Source organism: Eufriesea mexicana, unplaced genomic scaffold (genome assembly GCF_001483705.2).
Source record: "Eufriesea mexicana isolate 0111107269 unplaced genomic scaffold, ASM148370v2 scaffold2438, whole genome shotgun sequence".
Taxonomy (NCBI): Eukaryota; Metazoa; Arthropoda; class Insecta; order Hymenoptera; family Apidae; genus Eufriesea; species Eufriesea mexicana.
In genome coordinates, this window is record NW_016910515.1 from 502,953 (window position 1) to 523,528 (window position 20,576).

The 20,576-nt window shown below is 31.6% G+C and overlaps 1 protein-coding gene across 2 annotated transcripts; it reads left to right on the plus strand.

Annotated features, from left to right (window-relative positions):
• Positions 1 to 12,040: 12,040 nt before the first annotated feature.
• l(3)72Ab (U5 small nuclear ribonucleoprotein l(3)72Ab) lies at positions 12,041 to 19,235 on the plus strand. 2 transcript variants are annotated; one of them, XM_017903616.1, is made up of 7 exons: positions 12,041 to 12,112; positions 12,177 to 12,244; positions 12,464 to 12,627; positions 12,711 to 13,230; positions 13,344 to 13,590; positions 13,703 to 14,030; positions 14,135 to 19,235. In XM_017903616.1, the coding sequence occupies exons 2-7, from the start codon at positions 12,200 to 12,202 to the stop codon at positions 19,233 to 19,235; spliced, it is 6,405 nt and encodes a 2,134-aa protein (XP_017759105.1). In that variant the 5' UTR covers positions 12,041 to 12,112; positions 12,177 to 12,199. The 2 variants fall into 2 exon arrangements, with proteins under 2 accessions (XP_017759105.1, XP_017759104.1); XM_017903615.1 differs by having other exon boundaries at positions 12,053 to 12,244.
• Positions 19,236 to 20,576: the final 1,341 nt, after the last annotated feature.

The following is a 20,576-nucleotide window of genomic DNA, read 5'->3' on the forward strand; positions in this document are numbered from 1 at the left end:
CATATGTATTATTTGTTAGTTGTAAATGTAATTTAAAAAATTAGTGGAGATGTCAACATTAATAATATTTGAAACAAAAGTAAGTGGAGAGATCTATATTGATATTTTCCACTAACAGAAGAATAGTAAAAGTTATATAATTGTTATAGAATATAAATAAGTGTTACGGTATGACATCTGTAACAAAAATAGCAGTTGACAGCTGTATTTTTTGAATTAATTGAAAATATCAGTACCATTGAAATTTATAGGAAATTACTTTAAGCTATTTTGATATTTTCAATAATAATGAAAGTATTAGATTTTTTCTATATGAAAGTCTGTTTAGTTAAAAGTATGTGACTTTAATAGATTTATTTTACTCATGGTTTTATAAATAATTTATTGAAACTAATACGATATTAATTACAAGCTCTTCAGTATAGGAGCATTTAAGTTAAACAAAAATAATTATAATTTAAATGTGTTTTAACTTGAAGGATATGAACCATCGCCGTAATACATATTAGTTTCAAGTTATTTTTTATGCAGGAAAGGATATACTTTCATCGCCTTCGAAAATATACAATAATTGAAATAAAAAGCATCATAGATAAAACTTAAAAATGCTCTTATTATACCTATTAAATTATTTATATGTTTGCATAGAAAACTATAGTAATTGAAAATAATTAAATCTGATAATATATTTAACTTACATTTTAACATTTTTTATAATGATTTAAGACACGTTTAATCCTGAATATACAAGGATATCTATACGCATATATCAATTTATTTTCTGCCTTTTTTCCCTTTACTTACGATTCGATGTACAGATTAATTAATTTTCATATCTTCAAATTAAAACTCTCATTCGTATATTATCGTACAAACTGTTAAATGTGTTATTATTTTTTACCTTTAAATTTCATCAAGTTCAAACGTTTACTACGTAAAAAGCTTTTATTCTTATATATATATATATATATATATGTGTGTGTGTGTATATATATACACATATATATAATAATAACAATATAGAACTTAAAAAAAATGATATTTTGTTGCTTTTGATGATTATTATTTTGAAGTATTGCCGAATATCAAGTGTGATTTATATAATAAAAGAGAATGTATATATAATCAAATTTAAAGGTAAGAAATGACAATACATTTATTACAAATTTTTAATTAGACATATATTATATTTTAAGTGGAAGTTAAGAACTTTAAATAATAAATTTAGTGGTTTTATAGGCAATTAGTATAATGACAAATTGAAAAGGAACAAATTGGAAATTCATAGAAATGAAATTCAATATTGATAGTTCCTATTATATGAGAAAGTATGAATATTTGTTTTCCAGTTTTAAGAAATATCATAATTTTCCTTTATGACGAAATGTAAATTTTTTTTATATACTATAGTACTTTTTATTAAATGTATGCTTTGTTCGTGGTTGATTAGACATTAACATTCAGTTGGCTAATTTTATCGATCTAATTGTTTACGTATTACTTAATTACATTATCAATTTCAGATGATGTAATAGGTAAACCATAAGAAATATTTTTATTTAATAATAAAGTGTACAACAGGAAGGTGCAGTTATTGAGAATTATTTAAATTCTATTGCCATACTTTATTATTAAATCGAATACGATTGTCATTTATATTTTATATTTACAAATCGAAGATTTCTCGGTCAACTTTTAACGTGTATATGGTATATACATTTTTACAACAAACATTAAGTTAAAACATTAAACAAAGATTTATTTTATGTTATTTTTAATCTACAGCTATTCAATATTATTTATTTTATGAAAGAATAAATGTTTATAATTAGCCCATTTGCTCGTGGTAATAGATACGTATAAGTTAATGGTTCGTTATAAGTTATCGAACAATAAATCTTTTTTAAAACATAATAAATATAAAATAATGTTTTAATGTAAAGAATAAAATAAGTTTAAAATTATTCTTTTCTTATTTGTCTTTTAACGAAACAAAACAGTTTTATGCGAATATTATAAAAATAACATAAATTATGTAGTACGTAACCAGACATTAATGACCGGTTATGAGAATAGAACAGTTTAAGCATCGAAATTGCAAAGATTATAAATTGTGCACATCGTTATATATTCATAATTTTAAATAATCATATAATACAATAATAATTCTATTGTATTTACAATGCAAGATATGGCATTCTTTAAAGTTAAAAAGTACGAATTATCCGAAGTACGTGAAATTTAATATTTTTAGTTGTCTTACAATGTTTAATTTAAAAGTGTGTTTATTTAGCCTGCTATATCGAAACAATCTATTCACTTTTGTATAAAAAATTTATATGATCATAATTACATGTAGTAATTAGCTAATATAGAATAATCAGGTTACAATAATCTCCAAAATTTATATTGTACCTTTTCAAATGATATATAATAATAAGTATGAGAATGTGGAACTGCATTATATAAGTTGGCTAAAAAGTATCATAATATATTTTCATATTATATTCTTAAAGTTGAATAATCTTCCAAGAAAAAATTACAGCTATGGAATTGTCGATTTAAGTGAAGTTCTTTTTGATAATAAAACAACAGACTTATATTCAAGCGCTTTTGCGAATATGTATTATTTACAAAGATATTTAATGTTAAATTTAATTTATTAAATAACAATAATCGTTAAATAAAATGGTATTGAGATGAAAAAGAAAAATATAACGTGCATTAAATACCTTTAAGCATAAACATTAAACTTAGAAAGAATATGAAGGTAAGTATATATCCTTGAAAATTCAAGAAGCATATCCGTTTGCAAATATATCTGTTTTTTCCGATGAAAATAAACTGTATCGAGGTTTAACCATTACAAAAATTTTATAGGGGAAATGAACGTAACGCTGAGATGAGAATTTTCTTATAAGTTGTTATGGTAAGCTTTGGAGATCGTAAACGTATAAAAAAAAGGCAAATATACGAATTTGTCGGAATATCAAGTTTGTAGAAAAGACGAATTTTAGAGAGAAAAAAATGGGAGAAAGAGAAAGAAAAGTAAAAAAAGAGATCGCATAGTAAAGAATGGGTGGTAGTAATTACATGCCGAGGAAGTATAAAAAATTTCAGTTACGATATATTTGCTTCTGACAATACTGCTTTGAGAGAAACGCATTTGAAAATTAAAAAATTCAAATTGAGGTAAAATAATGATTTTATTATTCTAAAAGATAATTCTCAAAGATGTTTAAGATATTTTCAAATAAAAGCATTTTTAAAAGACTGATGTTTTAATTACATCTAGCCGTAGTTTTTTCAAGTAATTTTGATTATGATTTCTACATCGATCTTTGTAAATAATATGTATAGTAAAAATATCATTATTATATATTTTCTTCATCCATACATAACGGTTTATGAACACATAACCGTAATACATAATGTACAGTGTTGTTGTATAATGTGCAGTGTAAACTCGTAAGATATAACGTAAATTTCAAATTGGACGATGCCTATGCTAAATAAAACAGACTAAATAACTAACATAGAATAAGAAAAAATAAAAGTAAAATGTAACTTATAAAACTTAAGAATAATATTTTTTTCCCGTTTTTCTCTTTTTTTCTATTGCTTTTTTCATTGCTATTCTGTTTAGCTGCTGATATTTATCTTAGGTAATTTCTCAAACTCCTTACTATAGATATATAGTTCTTTTCGTATCTTCTCTCCTAGTATTCTATTTATTTCCTTTTCGTTACCATTTCTGATTCTCATACGATAAAATACTTTGTACCTCGCACATTTGCTCGATACTTTATCAATCATTTCAGTATATGATTAAAATTCTCTTCTTTTAAGTCACACATTCTACATTCTACATTTTAAACAATTCTTTTCATCGAATTTCACCGTATGTACATTGCTATACCTAGCCCATTATATCCATATTTCAATATATTCGATATATTCAATATATTCTGTATGTTTTGTAAAACGCATTAAAACGTAACACTCGAAGCGTATTCCAATATCTTTCTAAATCTAATTCATTTTATTTTTTTCTTCTTCTTTCCAAAGTATCTTCTGTAATATATCTCGATATGTCAACTCTTGATCGATCTTTTCGAATATTCTGTTCGATACTCGTAAGGGGATAGGACAGTTTGACATGCTTAAAAATTAGCAATAATTTAAAGAATCACCAGAGAAAAAGTAATATAATAACATATTCTCTAGGCATTGACGTTCGAACATTTCAAATTTTTCGGAAATTTTTACGAAAGAATTTTAAAGAAATCGAACGTCAATGCCCAATAAATGCCCATATAAATTATAATAAAGATATTTGCAAAATTTCATAATAACCGTTCGATTAGATCTCGAGATATCTTGCACATCGTTTTTGGAAACATAGTTTCGAGAAAAACACGTATATCGTTTCAATCGATCATTGCGCTGCCTGACGCGCGATTCGACCTCTTTTTTAGAGTTTTTCAGAGTTTTTTAGAGTTTTAATTTTTTTTCGTCGAATGTAACACATTGTGCAGCAGCTATTGGTCTCATGATTAAATTTATAGCGCTTATGTCTCGTAAGATAGTTTATAGTGGAAAAGCCTTTATTGAAAATATTAGCAGCGATATAAACAGAAATTTTCGCGTTTCGCTCTGAATAAATTTCTTGAACTTTTCTAAAACTTTATTTTAATTTTGGGCCAGTGCGCCCGAATCAAACCAAAAGTAAACATTTATAATGTCGACTCCGCGACTTTTCTGATGTTACGACTTGTAGAATCGATTCCATGCTGATAGATTGTCACGTCAAGTCGTTGTAAGTACATTTGTCGATGCGTTACGGCAAGTAAGGTCGCGAATCGATTTTCACTTCCTTACATCGGAAAATAGTTTGTTTCAAACTATTGTTGGGACTACTATTTAATAATGATTTAAGCTAAAAAGAAACGATTTTTTCAGAATTTCAAACTGCCAAAATTTCCTGGCTACCTAAACATTCTTCTTTTCAATTTGTCTTCGAAAAATAAGACTTTATTTGAAAAATAAGACTTGTCGAAGGTACTTCCAAAGCCACTTTTTCATCCCATTTCAATGGGATTGAATCCTACCGTTTTTCATATTTCTTAATTTCTTCCCTCCATATATAAGTCCAAGTTTATGTGTTATGTGTTTCTTCTTTTCCGACTTTGCATATTTCATTTTCGTCTATCTGCCTGCCAATATATCCAAATATCCAATATAATCGGATATCCACTTTGTACTCTTTATCTCTTTACTCTCATTGTTGCGTTCCGAACACTGCGATTCTCGCGTTCGAAGTTTCGCGGAGTTGTAAGGCCCGTTACGCGGATGCGACAGTTTTACAGGGATGCTAGACCTGGTTACGGTTGAACTAAAGAGTTTTCATGTAATCGTGGGGGGTTTTTCCTGACTTTTTTCGATTTGGAGAAAAACTCTCTGACTCCTGTCTCGGTGATTTTTTTCATTGGTTAGTGTTAAATGTAAGTGGTGGGTGTGTGTGTCTTCCTATTGGTTGTGAATAATGTTGGGGATGTGAATTAGCTTCGGCGTCTTTCGGTCGTGGTGGATGTTTGAACAAATTGAGTCGCTATGCCTATCGTCAGAAGGGCTGATTTATTGATCCTTGCTAAGGTTAACTCAAGCTGTGGCCGAGTGTCCAATTGCGAGTCAAGGGACGCTAGCAATAAGGAAATAAATCAGTGCCCCACTTAACTTGGGACGTTCGGTTCTAGGAACGCAACACTCATCTTCCATTTTCCTTCATTCCCATACTTTCACTCCATAGAATACCGCCGAACATATCATCGAGTCTTTGTGTCTTCAACGTGCAATCTTTTCTTCCCGCAAAGAAGAAAATTAATTCACGCAAATTCGATAATTACGGTATGTTCATGAAAAATATGAGATTTTCCAACAAGTTATAAATGTTCTAATCTGACAGTAAATAATATCGGTATATCGGTATATCGGTTATCAAGAAAATTGATGGTGTTGATATGAAAAGATAAGATATTCATAGGTCAAGCTACATAAGGGACTTGGTTAACGAACGTTATATTCAATGGTTGTATTATTTAAATGAAACACCCCTCTACCGTTTTTACAATATTACAATGCTAATATCGTAAAAATATCCAAATACTATTTGTTCTAGAAATAAAGCTAAAGTCGAAAGAGACGAAGGAAATGGAGACACTTTTATGGACGAGAGAGTCTTATTGGACAGACACTGCTATGGAAAGATGAAAGATCTTTTCAAATAGTACTGTAATTGTAAGTGAATGGAATCTATTACGCGATATATTGTTTGATAAACACGCGGAAGAATTACTTTTCCTCGGTATTTACTTTGGCCAGAGTTTTATTACATCTTTCACGATGGCTACAAGCGAATCGATACAATCCTTGCATTCTTTCACAGTCGCTTTCAAACACTTCGTACGCAGTATTTTACGCAATTTCAGGTACTCTTCTCATTCCTCCTTTATCCCCTCTTTATCCTTCCTTTATACTTTAAAACTTCTTATCTTTTCTTATCCTCTCTTTGAACTTGGAACAGAGTCATCTGTGAATCTAGAGTGCGATGCCTACAAGCGATAAATAGTTGATTCAGTTGCACGATCATAGAATTTTTTCAATGTTTCTGCTTCTGTGAGCAAGTCTCGCTGACGAGGACTTGGAAATACTTTTTAATATAAATAAGTTTGTTAAAATACTGTTGGGCTCTGAGATTCTACGTAGTTCAGTAGAGATATACATTTTCATTACAACTTTCTACTGTTAGGTACCTACTATATAGGATACGGCTCGAGTGAGAAAACTCAAATATTCGAATGGTCGGAATTTCGAACCAAACCGGACACACACCTACTTTCCCAGCCGAGTCCAGACTGGGATCAGATACATGGAAATCGGTTCGTTTCGTTTTCAACGGTTGGAAAGGATCAAACTGTTCGAAGAACGAGTTTCTTGGTAAAGATTTGTTACAAATTTATGTCAGAACGATAGCCAATAAACTGCAGACGCATCACCGATCACGTGAACTTTTTCTTCATTTTCTCTGCCGTGTCCTCGTTGAACCGACTACACGTACTGAACACGTACTGAACACGTACTGAACACGTACTGAACACGTACTGAACACGTACGTCCATACGTATATTCCTTTCTCCTGTCCAAATCTTTTCTTCCACTTTACCTTAAAGATACCTTAAACATGTACATTAAGCATTTCTAATAACGCGTTATAAACAAAACAAAAATTAAAAACTAAATATGAAAATTTGAATATCGGATAAAGTATTTATACAGGCCGATTTGCTCGCTAATGGATTCGAAGGCAGTATTGTCGCCTAAACACAGCTCTATACACAGCTCTATACACAGCTCCGACACAGCTAAACATCTCAATAGTGGTTCTCCGAGGACACAGAGGATACAAGATAACCTGACGAATGTGTCTAGCCATCTAGCCATTACATTTACGTGCGTTTATATGCGAACTGTAAAGTTTATGATTATGAAGTAAAATTTATGCCATCCAGTCCATTTGCGGGCGAATTGTCCGTTACATTTATGGTTATAATGAGAAATTTATGATTATTCGATTCTGTATCATACTTGGTATGAGATTATACCTTCGGTTTCATATATTCTCATATACACATATTCTCATATACACATATTCTCTTATACACCCTCGTGTATTTATTCGAATTTTCTAAATCTAGAAATCCCTTTGGACGAATGAAATTAATCGCCAAAGTTTTCGCCATTTCTTCGCCATTTCTTCGCCATTTCTTCGCCATTTCTTCGCCATTTCTTCGCCATTTCTTCGCCATTTCTTCGCCATTTCTTCGCCATTTTTTCCCCATTTCTTCTTCCTTCTCTAATATTCATAAATTACTTATTATTTAATTCATTCTTATAAATTATTTAATTTTTTATTCGACTATCGATAATTAACAATTGGAAAGGAAATATATTTCTTTAATTCTCAAGTTATTTAAAAAATCTAATTCCAACTTTCAACTTTGAAATGTTTTTTACCTTTTCAAAATGTGGACTGTGAACTAAAGAGGGAGGTAATCAGATATTCTTTATTATAACTCTATAAGTATATAGCATACGAAAAAACAAAAAATAATTCAAGTATTTAAAAGAAAATATAACTTAACTAAAAAGAAATATATACAGAACGATCGGTAATGGTGGCTATGGCACGGTGGTTATAAATATCCTATTAATCGGTATTAAATAGGTATGGGATTAAATCTACACGAAAAGACAAGACCAAGATATAGATTAATTAATATTTTTATCCGTTTTGCGAAATAAAAGCCTTTAAACGTTTGATTTTGACAATCTTCGCACGAGGAGATTGTTGTTTAGTAAAAATAGTAATTTACATCCAAGTATCGAATTTAGCATTTTTCATTTGATATTTAGTCTCACTTGATTTACTCTCGTTTTCTTTTCAAACGTTCTTTTCAAACAAGCATTTCATCTAAATGCGTACTTAGGTATCTAAACGTATACCTAATCCGTGTAAAAATAAAAGGTAACGAATAACAATTATCGCGAGAACCGGACAGAAACAAACAATGATCGTGTAATTGTAATTGAATATTGCAGATAGTCTAAGGTCGGATCCGAACTTATGGCCGTGCAGATTAAGAAGAAGGAAGAAAGAAAGGTGGACGGGCATTTCGTAGGTGGAATGGAAGTCAAAATATAATAGGATCACAAAGAATCGAGAGAAAAACGGCTGTAAATATTTCGAAAGAAGGAAAAGAAGGTAAAAGTTTACTTTAGCGATTTTACCCTAAATGTGTTTATTTCTTTTCGGTTTTGTCGCGTCGCGTCGCGATCTAAACTCTCGTGTTTCCGACGGGTTGTACGGCCGTCTCGCGACTACGACACGTGTTGCCCGCCAAATGAATATTGGGCAACTGTTTAAGTTGCACGAGCAGAAAAGCGTCGCCTCTACGACGGTCTACGTTTCGAAAAGAACCTTGGCGTGATGCTGATTCGAAGAGAACTGTTTCAAGAAAACCGATGTCTCTGAGAGCTCGTTCGGAAGTCGTTGGAAAGAACCGATGTTTCTGAGAGCTCGTTCGGAAGTCGTTGCAAAGAACCAATGTCTTTGAGTGCTCGATCGGAAGTCGTTGGAAAGTACCGATGTCTTTCAGCGCTCGTTCGGAAGTGTCCTCGACCAAGGGCGTTCCCTTGGTTCACGAATCCGTTACCTTGGAGTGAGGGAAGGTTCCCCCGAAAAACCACGACAGTGGAGGAAACCCTCTCCTCCAAGGTGGGGTACCTGGGGTTCACCCGCGCGCCGGTGACCCCATCGGCCGTTTGTTACCCCTAGCGAAGGCCTGAGGCTTCCAACGTGTGCGGACCACGTGGAGCCCTCAGGCCTATTGTCAGCCAAGTCTTAAGAGCCGTCGCCTAATTTCGTTAAATTAGGGATTTCCAGGATTCTCGTGTTCCGCGACACGAGAAGTCAAAAGAAAAAAGGTAAAGCAGTCAAACATGCTGAAGGCATGGAGCGGGAAATTCCGGTGCCGAATTCTTCGACCCTAAGACCTGGCTGTTGGAAGACCGTAACGGGTCTTCCTTGTTCCACGACGGAACAGGTTTGTTCAAAAAGTGATGTATTTTGGCATTGGTACGTTTGCTATTTTTTCTTTTTTCTTTTTTCTTTGTCAGGAAGCATAAAATAAAAAAAATTTTTAAATTGCAGAAAGCATGGGCCGATTTCGATGATTTCAAAGTATGTGATAGATGACGAAATCTTGAGCATCCCTTATTTCAACGATAATTACCTCTCGGTCTTAGTTTTTCAGATACTTGCAACATGTACTTGAAAAAATGCGAGTACTGCCACACGTTGATTTGAAATTTTTAGCGATTATCCGTATCGTACACGTCGAGATAACTTTATACCGATTTTATCAAATCATATATCCGTAGTTTAATTCTTGTTTTTAAAACTTATAAATTTCCCATTTAAGTCCGGTTATGAGATTATATTGTACTTCGACCAGGCACTTGAGGCAAAAGATTTCTCAGTGAATTTTTTTCTCTATGTCCCCCTGTAAAAAATTCTTTTCATCCACTGAAAGTACTTTTTATCGCGACAAAATACTTCATTATTTTGTATTAATTACGTCAATTTTTATTATTATCGAAAAATTTAATTATATAGAGATTATATAGAGAAATTATATAGGGAGCGAAACTGCAAAAATGGAGATCGCAAGTAGTGATCGATTATTTTTATCGCAACGAATATATTTATCGATGAAAGTCAAATTGTTCAAAATTGGTTGAAAATTCCCGAACAATAAGCAAATTTCGCACAACCTATCTTATAATGGGAAAAAAACGTTTGACAACAAGAAAATGGGATTTCGAGACACAGAGATATGAAACAACGATAAAAAGTGTGGTACTATTCGTATCTTGTTTTCCATGTATTATATATTATTCTTTTTATTTATTCCATTGTATATTTTACTTATTTTACTTTACAGAAGAGAAAAAATTCGAATTACACTTTTCGTCGAGTGACGAATTGAAAAAAGATGCTGTACAAGTTACTTTAAACATTCCATATGAATCTGATGTTTTTCTTTTTTTTTCTTTTTTCTTTTTCTTTTCTTTTTTTTTCTTTTCTTTTTTCTTTTTTTTCTTCTTTTTTTGATCAACCTGCAGCTCTCAAGTTAACCAAAAACAGAAGAGGGACAAAAGAAGTAATTAATATGAACGCTTGTTGCGATTCTGGATTCGAGTAAACTTTATACCGTAAAGTAAGCGATCGTGATGCAGTTAGCATCATAATTGTAGTTGCTGCAACTTCAAATTATGAGAATACAGGAATAAACGAGCGCCAGTAACTTATAAACCATTACTAGGATTGAAATTTGAGAGGGAAAGTACAAGTCAATTCTGTTAAAATATATGATTGAACGAGAATTTATCTACTTACCTACCTACCTTGTTATTCTCGTATTTATAAAGTTATTTTAAACAAAACTTTTTCAATCTTTTCTCAAATCAGAAATACCACTATTTCAAAAATTTCAGAAAGTTTCGCCAAATCAGCAAAATCAGTATATTCAATTTTCAATGAAACATTGATAAGTTGACACGAAAGATAATTATGTACGAAGACTTCAAAGTATGTAAGCAACATTGTATTTCTGCTCACGTGACAGAGAAGCAGCAAAGAAAAAAATTACAAAGAATTTCTGGAATTGATAGTGCTTCTTCTTTCTATGGATCTCCCTCAAGGGAAAATAATTTCCATACTCGTGGTACTTTCCATCACGTTAGGTGGATGACCGAAGCTGTTTCAAGATTTTAAATTCCTTAAAAATTTATAATATCGGGAAAATAGCAATAAATAAATTTTGTACTCATTTATGGTGTATCAATATAAAAAAGAATCTTCGAATAATCCAAGTACGGAAAAATCATTAAAGAAAATCTTAATATTTCCAGATCTAGCCATTTATAACACATTCCAAAATTATCGGAATCAGTCTATGCATTCTAAAGATTTTTTTTCAATTTTCTCTTTTGTAAAAGACTTAGAAATAAACAGATTTAGAATAAAATCATTAAAGCAAACTTTTACCCAAATTAACTTTCCTATTATTACTTTACTACTCTTTAAAATAATTAATCTTGATAATTAGTTATTTTCAAGTAAAAGATAATTTTGTTCAATACAAAAATTTTTCTATTGTCCGCGTATTTTAATGGACACATTTGCTCAGCGCTTTATAGGCACCAACCTATGCAATATTAAATGAAACAACTGTAGATAACAAGTAATTAAGAACAGTATTTTAATATTTTACGCCTAATAATTACTTCATTGAGATAGTTATTACTATTATTTAAGAATTACTTAATAATTAAATTTCTTAATAAAAATATAATGTTTCCAAAATTAAATAAAATTTAACGACAGTAGTAATGTTAAGTTGGTAATGCAATTAAGAAAGTGTTTGTGAAATTGTGATAAGGTGTATCAACTAAATGGGAATACTTATGCTTTACAAAATATCATAATTATGTATAACAATTATTTTTAGATTATAGAAAATAACTATATACGAGACTAATTTGTGATTTTCCAGTTATATAGTGCACAAGAATAATTATGGCAGACGCTGCAGCAAGGCAGTTACAGTATGAATATAAAGCCGTTAGTATACTTATTAATTAATGTTGAATTAATGATATTGAATGATGATCAAATATAATTTAATTTCTCTTACATATTTTTACCTGTATAATTTTCAAATATATTTGCTTTTCTATATATATAATGGATAGGTTAAGTTCACGTATACTTACAAAAAATAATATTAATAATTTAATAAGTATTGTTATCAATTAATATATACGTGTATGCACGTTTTAGAACTCCAATCTTGTATTACAAGCTGATGTGCGATTAATAGAAAGACGAAGTAGAGATGAAGCTACCGGTGAGGTTATGTCACTTGTTGGAAAACTTGATGGAACACGAATGGGTGATAGAGCACAACGTACTAAACCAGGAAAAGCAGAAGAGCGAAAAGTCAAGTACGTAATATAATTCATTTACAATAGTCATTATTGTACTATAATAGTATTCGTATTTCGTATTGAATACTTGTATTTAATAGGCGTCAAAAACGGGATGAAGCACAATATGATTTTGCACGAATGAAAGGTGCAACATTGTTATCAGAAGGTGTAGATGAAATGGTTGGAATTGTTTATCGTCCCAAAACTCAAGAGACACGACAAACTTATGAAGTATTACTAAGTTTTATTCAAGAAGCCTTAGGAGATCAACCTAGGGACATACTTTGTGGCGCTGCAGATGAAGTATTAGCAGTTTTGAAAAATGACCGACTTAAGGAGAAAGAAAAGAAAAAAGAAACAGAGTTATTATTAGGTCCATTAGCTGAAGAGAGGTTTGCGTTATTAGTGAATCTTGGAAAGAAGATTACAGATTTTGGAAGTGATGAGAAAACTACTACGAATGAAGAAAATATCGACGAAACATATGGAATTAATGTACAATTTGAAGAAAGTAGCGAAGAAGATGATGAAGATGTATATGGCGAAGTTAGAGAAAATGATGATGAAGGTGATGAAGGTGAAGAAGCTAATGATGATAGGGCTATTCATGCAGAAAATGTAAGTATACATCGTACAATTTATCTTTATAACCGTAAAAGCAAGAGTTTCATAAAATTTAAATAAAGATAATTCTTCTTGGTATTTACTGATAAATAATTGCTGTTTTGCAGTTGGGCGGTGCAGAGGAAATGAAAAAAGAGAAGCCATTACATCCTTTAGATATAGATGCATATTGGCTACAAAGGAGATTAAGCCGGATATATGATGATGCAATGGTGTCCCAAGCAAGAGCTGCAGAAGTATTAGCAGTTTTAAAAGATGCTGGAGATGATCGTGATTGTGAAAATCAGCTAGTACTTTTGTTAGGCTATGATTGTTTTGACTTCATCAAACAACTCAAGAAATATAGACATACGAGTAAAAAAATGCACATAGAAAAATATATTAATAATTTGTGAACATATATGTTATGCAATATTTATAATAACTCTAATACGATATATATTTTATATATTTTTCTTAATTGCAGTTGCTTATTGTACTATGTTGGCGTCGTCACAATCTGAATCAGAACGTCAAAAAATTCGAAATAAGATGAATGATGATCCAGTGTTAACAAAAATTTTGCGACAATTAGATACGGGAAAAGGTGACGATGATGCTGATGAAACTATGGAAGCAAGAGCACAACGCAAGAGAAGAGAAGAAAACGAAGATACTGGAGGTCCCGGTGGTCAAGTCCAGGGTACAAGAAATCTTATAGATCTAGAAGATTTAATATTTGCACAAGGTAGTCATTTTATGGCAAACAAACGTTGTCAATTACCTGATGGAAGTTTTAGGAAACAGCGTAAAGGGTATAATATCTGTATTTATTTTAGAATCATAATAATATGTATTATAATAATCTCTTTAAATCTTTTATTTTTCTTATATTATTTACTTCTCTATCTTTTCGTAGATATGAAGAAGTTCATGTTCCTGCATTGAAACCAAAGCCATTTGCAGATAATGAGAAACTTTATCCGATTGATCAATTACCAAAATATGTGCAACCAGCTTTTGAAGGTTTTAAGACATTAAACCGAATTCAGAGTCGTTTGTATCAGGCTGCGTTAGAAAGTGATGAAAATTTATTATTGTGTGCACCAACAGGTGCCGGTAAAACCAATGTTGCTCTTTTATGTATGATGCGTGAAATTGGAAAACATATAAATGCAGATGGTACAATTAATGCAGACGAATTCAAAATAATTTATGTTGCACCAATGCGTTCATTGGTACAAGAAATGGTCGGAACTTTTAGTAAAAGATTATCCACGTACAATTTAACCGTATCTGAATTAACTGGGGATCATCAATTAACAAGGGAACAGATAGCTGCAACTCAAGTTATTGTATGCACTCCAGAAAAGTGGGATATCATAACACGAAAAGGAGGCGAGAAAACTTTTACGTCACTGGTTAGATTGATTATTATTGATGAAATTCATTTATTACATGACGAGAGAGGACCTGTTTTAGAGGCTTTAGTTGCTAGAACAATTAGAAATATTGAAACAACGCAGGAAGATGTCAGATTAATTGGTCTTTCAGCAACATTACCAAATTATCAAGATGTTGCTGCATTTTTACGTATAAAACCAGAATCGGGATTATTTTACTTTGATAATAGTTTTAGACCTGTTGCTTTAGAGCAACAATATATAGGCGTAACAGAGAAAAAAGCATTGAAACGATTTCAAGTAATGAATGAAATTGTGTATGAGAAAACAATGGAACATGCAGGTAGGAATCAAGTTCTCGTTTTTGTACATTCGCGAAAAGAAACGGGAAAAACAGCACGTGCTATTAGAGATATGTGTTTAGAGAAAGACACATTAGGGCAGTTTCTAAGAGAAGGGTCAGCATCCATGGAAGTATTAAGAACAGAAGCTGAACAAGTTAAAAATCAAGAACTTAAAGATTTATTACCTTATGGTTTTGCTATTCATCATGCTGGTATGACAAGAGTAGACAGAACATTAGTTGAAGATCTTTTTGCAGACAGACATATACAAGTTTTAGTGTCCACAGCAACTTTAGCTTGGGGTGTTAACTTACCAGCACATACAGTTATTATAAAAGGAACTCAAGTGTATAATCCAGAGAAAGGTAGATGGGTTGAATTAGGTGCTTTAGATGTGTTGCAAATGTTAGGTAGAGCTGGCCGCCCACAATATGATACAAAGGGTGAAGGTATTCTAATCACAAATCACAGTGAACTGCAATATTATTTGTCTCTATTAAATCAGCAGTTGCCTATAGAATCACAATTAATTAGTAAAATGTCAGACATGTTAAACGCGGAAATAGTACTAGGTACCATACAAAATATTAGAGATGCAGTTACTTGGTTAGGATATACTTATTTGTACATTAGAATGCTTCGTTGCCCAAATTTATATAGTATTAGTCATGACAAACTAAAAGAAGATCCATTACTTGAATTGCACAGAGCAGATCTTATTCATTCTGCTGCAGTAGCATTAGATCGCAGTGGTTTAATTAAATATGATCGAAAATCTGGAAATATTCAAGCTAGTGAGCTAGGTCGAATTGCATCGCATTATTATTGTACTCATGAAACAATGGCAATATATAATCAATTATTAAAACGTACTCTAAGTGAGATTGAATTATTTAGGGTTTTCTCATTATCTAGTGAGTTTAAACACATAAATGTCAGAGAAGAAGAAAAATTGGAATTACAAAAGTTGATGGAGAGAGTACCAATACCAGTAAAAGAAAGTATAGAAGAAGCAAGTGCAAAAGTTAATGTGCTTTTACAGGCATATATCTCTCAATTAAAACTCGAAGGATTTGCTCTTATGTCAGATATGGTATTTGTTACGCAATCTGCATCGCGATTGATGAGAGCTATTTTCGAAATTGTTTTATTTCGTGGATGGGCACAACTAGCAGATAAATGTTTATCCTTATGTAAAATGATAGATCGTAGAATGTGGCAATCAATGTCACCTCTTAGACAGTTTAGAAAAATGCCAGAGGAAATTGTAAAAAAGATAGAAAAAAAGAATTTTCCTTGGGAAAGATTATACGACTTGGGACCCAATGAAATTGGTGAATTGATTCGAGTACCTAAATTGGGTAAAACTATTTACAAGTATATTCACCAATTTCCTAAACTGGAATTATCAACACATATTCAACCAATTACTCGTTCTACTTTAAGAGTAGAACTAACTATTACGCCAGATTTTCAATGGGATGAAAAAGTGCATGGAGCATCAGAAGCATTTTGGATTTTAGTCGAAGACGTAGATTCCGAAGTAATACTTCACCATGAATATTTTTTACTGAAAGCTAAATATGCAACAGATGAACATTTGATTAAATTTTTTGTACCTGTATTTGAGCCTTTGCCACCGCAATATTTTTTACGCGTTGTATCAGATAGATGGATCGGAGCTGAAACTCAGCTGCCTGTCAGTTTTAGACATCTAATTTTACCAGAGAAGAATTTACCTCCAACTGAATTACTTGATTTACAACCACTTCCAATTACCGCTTTACGCAATTCAAAGTTTGAAAATATTTATGCTGATAAATTTCCACAGTTCAATCCAATTCAGACACAAGTATTTAATGCTGTTTATAATTCAGACGATAACGTGTTTGTTGGTGCACCTACGGGTTCAGGTAAAACAACTGTTGCAGAGTTTGCCGTATTACGTTTACTTACTCAAAATCCAGATGGAAGATGCGTATACATGGTTAGTAAAGAAGCATTGGCAGAATTGGTTTATGTGGATTGGTCAACAAAATTTAATCAACAACTGGGTAGGAAGGTAGTTCTGTTAACTGGTGAGACAGGAACAGATCTAAAACTACTTGCAAAAGGTCAAATCATAATTACGACTGCAGATAAGTGGGATGTATTGTCACGAAGATGGAAACAAAGAAAAAATGTACAAAACATTCAACTTTTTATCGTTGATGAACTTCAATTAATTGGTGGTGAAGAAGGACCTGTACTAGAAGTTGCATGTTCAAGAGCACGATATATTTCTTCACAGTTAGATAAACCAACCAGAATTATAGCATTGTCAGCTTCGCTTGCTGATGCAAAAGATGCTGCTCAATGGTTAGGTGCACCTGCTGCTGCAACTTTTAATTTTCATCCATCTGTTAGACCTGTACCTTTGGAATTACATGTACAGGGTATAAATATTACTCACAATGCATCGAGATTAGCTGCTATGGCAAAACCAGTATATAATGCAATACTTAGATATGCTTCCCATAAACCAGTTATTGTTTTTGTACCTACTCGTCGCCAAGCTAGATTGACAGCCATAGATCTATTAACATTCACTGCAGCTGAAGGACAACCTTCTCGGTTTTTTCACGCAGAGGAGGCTGATATTAAACCGTTTCTAGATAGAATGACGGATAAAACATTGAAAGAAACACTTTCACAAGGTGTTGCTTATCTCCATGAAGGACTATCTGTAGATGATCGACGTCTTGTTGAACAACTTTTCGATAGCGGTGCTATTCAAATAGCAGTTGCCACAAGAGATCTTTGTTGGGGTTTATCTATTAGCTCTCATCTTGTTGTCGTTATGGACACTCAATGTTATAATGGAAAAACACATGCTTATGAAGATTATCCTATTACAGACGTTTTACAGATGGTAGCACGCGCAAATCGTCCGTTAGAGGATGACGATGCTAAATGTGTCCTTCTTTGTCAGTGTTCAAAGAAAGATTTCTTCAAAAAATTTTTAAATGAACCTTTGCCTGTAGAAAGTCATTTAGATCATAGATTACACGATCATTTTAATGCAGAGATTGTGACTAAAACCATTGAAAATAAACAAGATGCAGTAGATTACCTTACATGGACCTTCTTATATAGACGACTTACACAGAATCCAAACTATTATGGATTACAAGGTGTCACGCATAGGCATCTATCAGATCATTTATCTGAATTGGTTGAAAGTACTTTAAGCGATTTAGAACAAGCAAAATGTGTCGCCGTTGAAGATGAAATGGACACTTTGCCTTTAAATCTTGGCATGATTGCAGCTTACTATTATATTAATTATGCAACTATCGAATTGTTCAGTCTTTCTTTAAATAATAAAACCAAAATTAGAGGTTTATTGGAAATTATCTCAGCAGCAGCCGAATATGAAACTGTTCCAGTTCGACAACGCGAAGAAAATTTATTAAGAAGCCTGGCAACACGACTGCCACATGCTCCTCAAGCTACAAGAATGGCTGATCCGCATGTGAAAGCACAACTTTTACTGCAAGCACATTTATCTAGAATACAACTTGGTCCAGAATTGCAAAAAGATACAGAATTAGTATTGAGCAAAGCTATAAGATTAATACAGGCTTGTGTGGATGTTCTTAGTTCATCTGGTTGGCTAGCTCCTGCTGTGGCTGCTATGGAATTAGCACAAATGGTTACACAAGCAATGTGGTCTAAAGATTCTTATCTCAAACAACTACCGCATTTTACAGCTGAAACAATTAAACGTTGTACAGATAAAGGAGTAGAAACAGTGTTTGACGTAATGGAGTTGGAAGACGATGATAGAAATCGCCTTCTACAATTATCCGAGTCACAAATGGCAGATGTTGCTAAATTTTGTAATCGTTATCCTAATATCGAAATGTCTTACGAAGTACAGGACAAAGATAAATTACGCAGTGGTGGTACAGTTAATGTTATAGTACAACTTGAAAGAGAAGATGAAGTCACAGGTCCGGTCGTAGCGCCATTTTTCCCGCAGAAACGCGAAGAAGGCTGGTGGGTTGTTATTGGTGATCCAAAGACTAATTCTTTATTATCCATTAAAAGATTAACATTACAACAAAAGGCAAAGGTTAAACTCGATTTTGTAGCACCTGCCCCTAGTCAACATTCCTACACTTTGTATTTTATGAGCGATGCTTATTTGGGTTGCGATCAAGAATACAAATTTACTATCAGTGTAGAAGAATATGAATCGGACGTGAGTTCAGGATCAGAATCAGATTAAAAAGAAAAATGTTAAATATGTTTATTAAGAATTACATGTAACCGTAATTATTAATTTAATCTTAATTCTAATAACCTTGTTTTTCAATCTATCGATGAATTTGGTTTTTCAATGAATTGAAATTAGCATATCCAAAGGCGATATAATAAATGGTATACCATAAAATAAAATAGCGTTTGTTAAAATTAAGATAATCGTGAAAAGGATATTTAGTTAACATATAAAATCATACTCTTTCCAATTAATCGTTTAAAAAGTAGTTAGTTTCCTGTATGTCTTGTACATTTTACTAAAAGTTTTGCGTTTTCACCATTTTTATACATATATATATATATCTATCAAAATACACATGAATAATAGATGTTAAATTCTTTATATGAAAATAATAGTGAATTAGATTTTATTTAAAAAATTTGAAACTTTTAAACTAATAGAGTCGTATTGTATTAGCTGACTAAGATTTTATCTTGTTAGTTGATCATTGCTATTTTCATATTGTACATTCTTGCAAATAGCTTGGTGGAATGAACATTTGACGTTGCGTATGGAAAATAAAAGATCTGGATATTTTAAATCAGTTATCCATTTCATATCGGATATTATATCTCACTCACTCTCGAGATTTCCTAGACTTTTTCTTTTTTAACGGTTGCTCAAATGTAGGCCCGAGATATAATCACTCAACGTAATACTAATGTATGTTTATTCATACATAAAATACCGAGTGACCAAGCGATGACAGTAGTATTAAAAACATTGAAATTTCAATTCACGTTAAAATAATAAAGGAGCAACAGACTCTAACGTTTTAAATATTATTAATATATGTAAACATAATTACTTTTTATACAGTTAAAAAGTAAGTTTAATATAATATATTTTAGATTACTAAAAAAGTTGTTAATATGACGTTTAATTATACAAATGGTAGTAATAAAAAAAAGTTAATAAATATTCACGAAGAAAAAGGTTGCGTTTTGTACATAACTTTATTTTATATTTCTCTATGTTTTGATTTTATAAGTTTGAAAATACGATCATTAAAATAATAAACACTTTAATGTATATACTTGAAACAAATATTTTTAATCAAATTAAGTCGAATAATTAAATGTTAAGAACTTCTTTTTTAGATATAAAGGTGTTTTTTCGCTGATATTTTCGAGAGGAAGGTAAATTCAAATATAATTTTTACTAATTTGGTTATCCGAATGAATGTTTATTTTTTTACAGTATATGAAGATAAATCGTGTAATTTCAAAATAAATCTTCATATTACTCCACAATCTCTGTCATTATGTTTTGCTTGAAATTTCTGAATGACAGCTATGATTAAAGTAT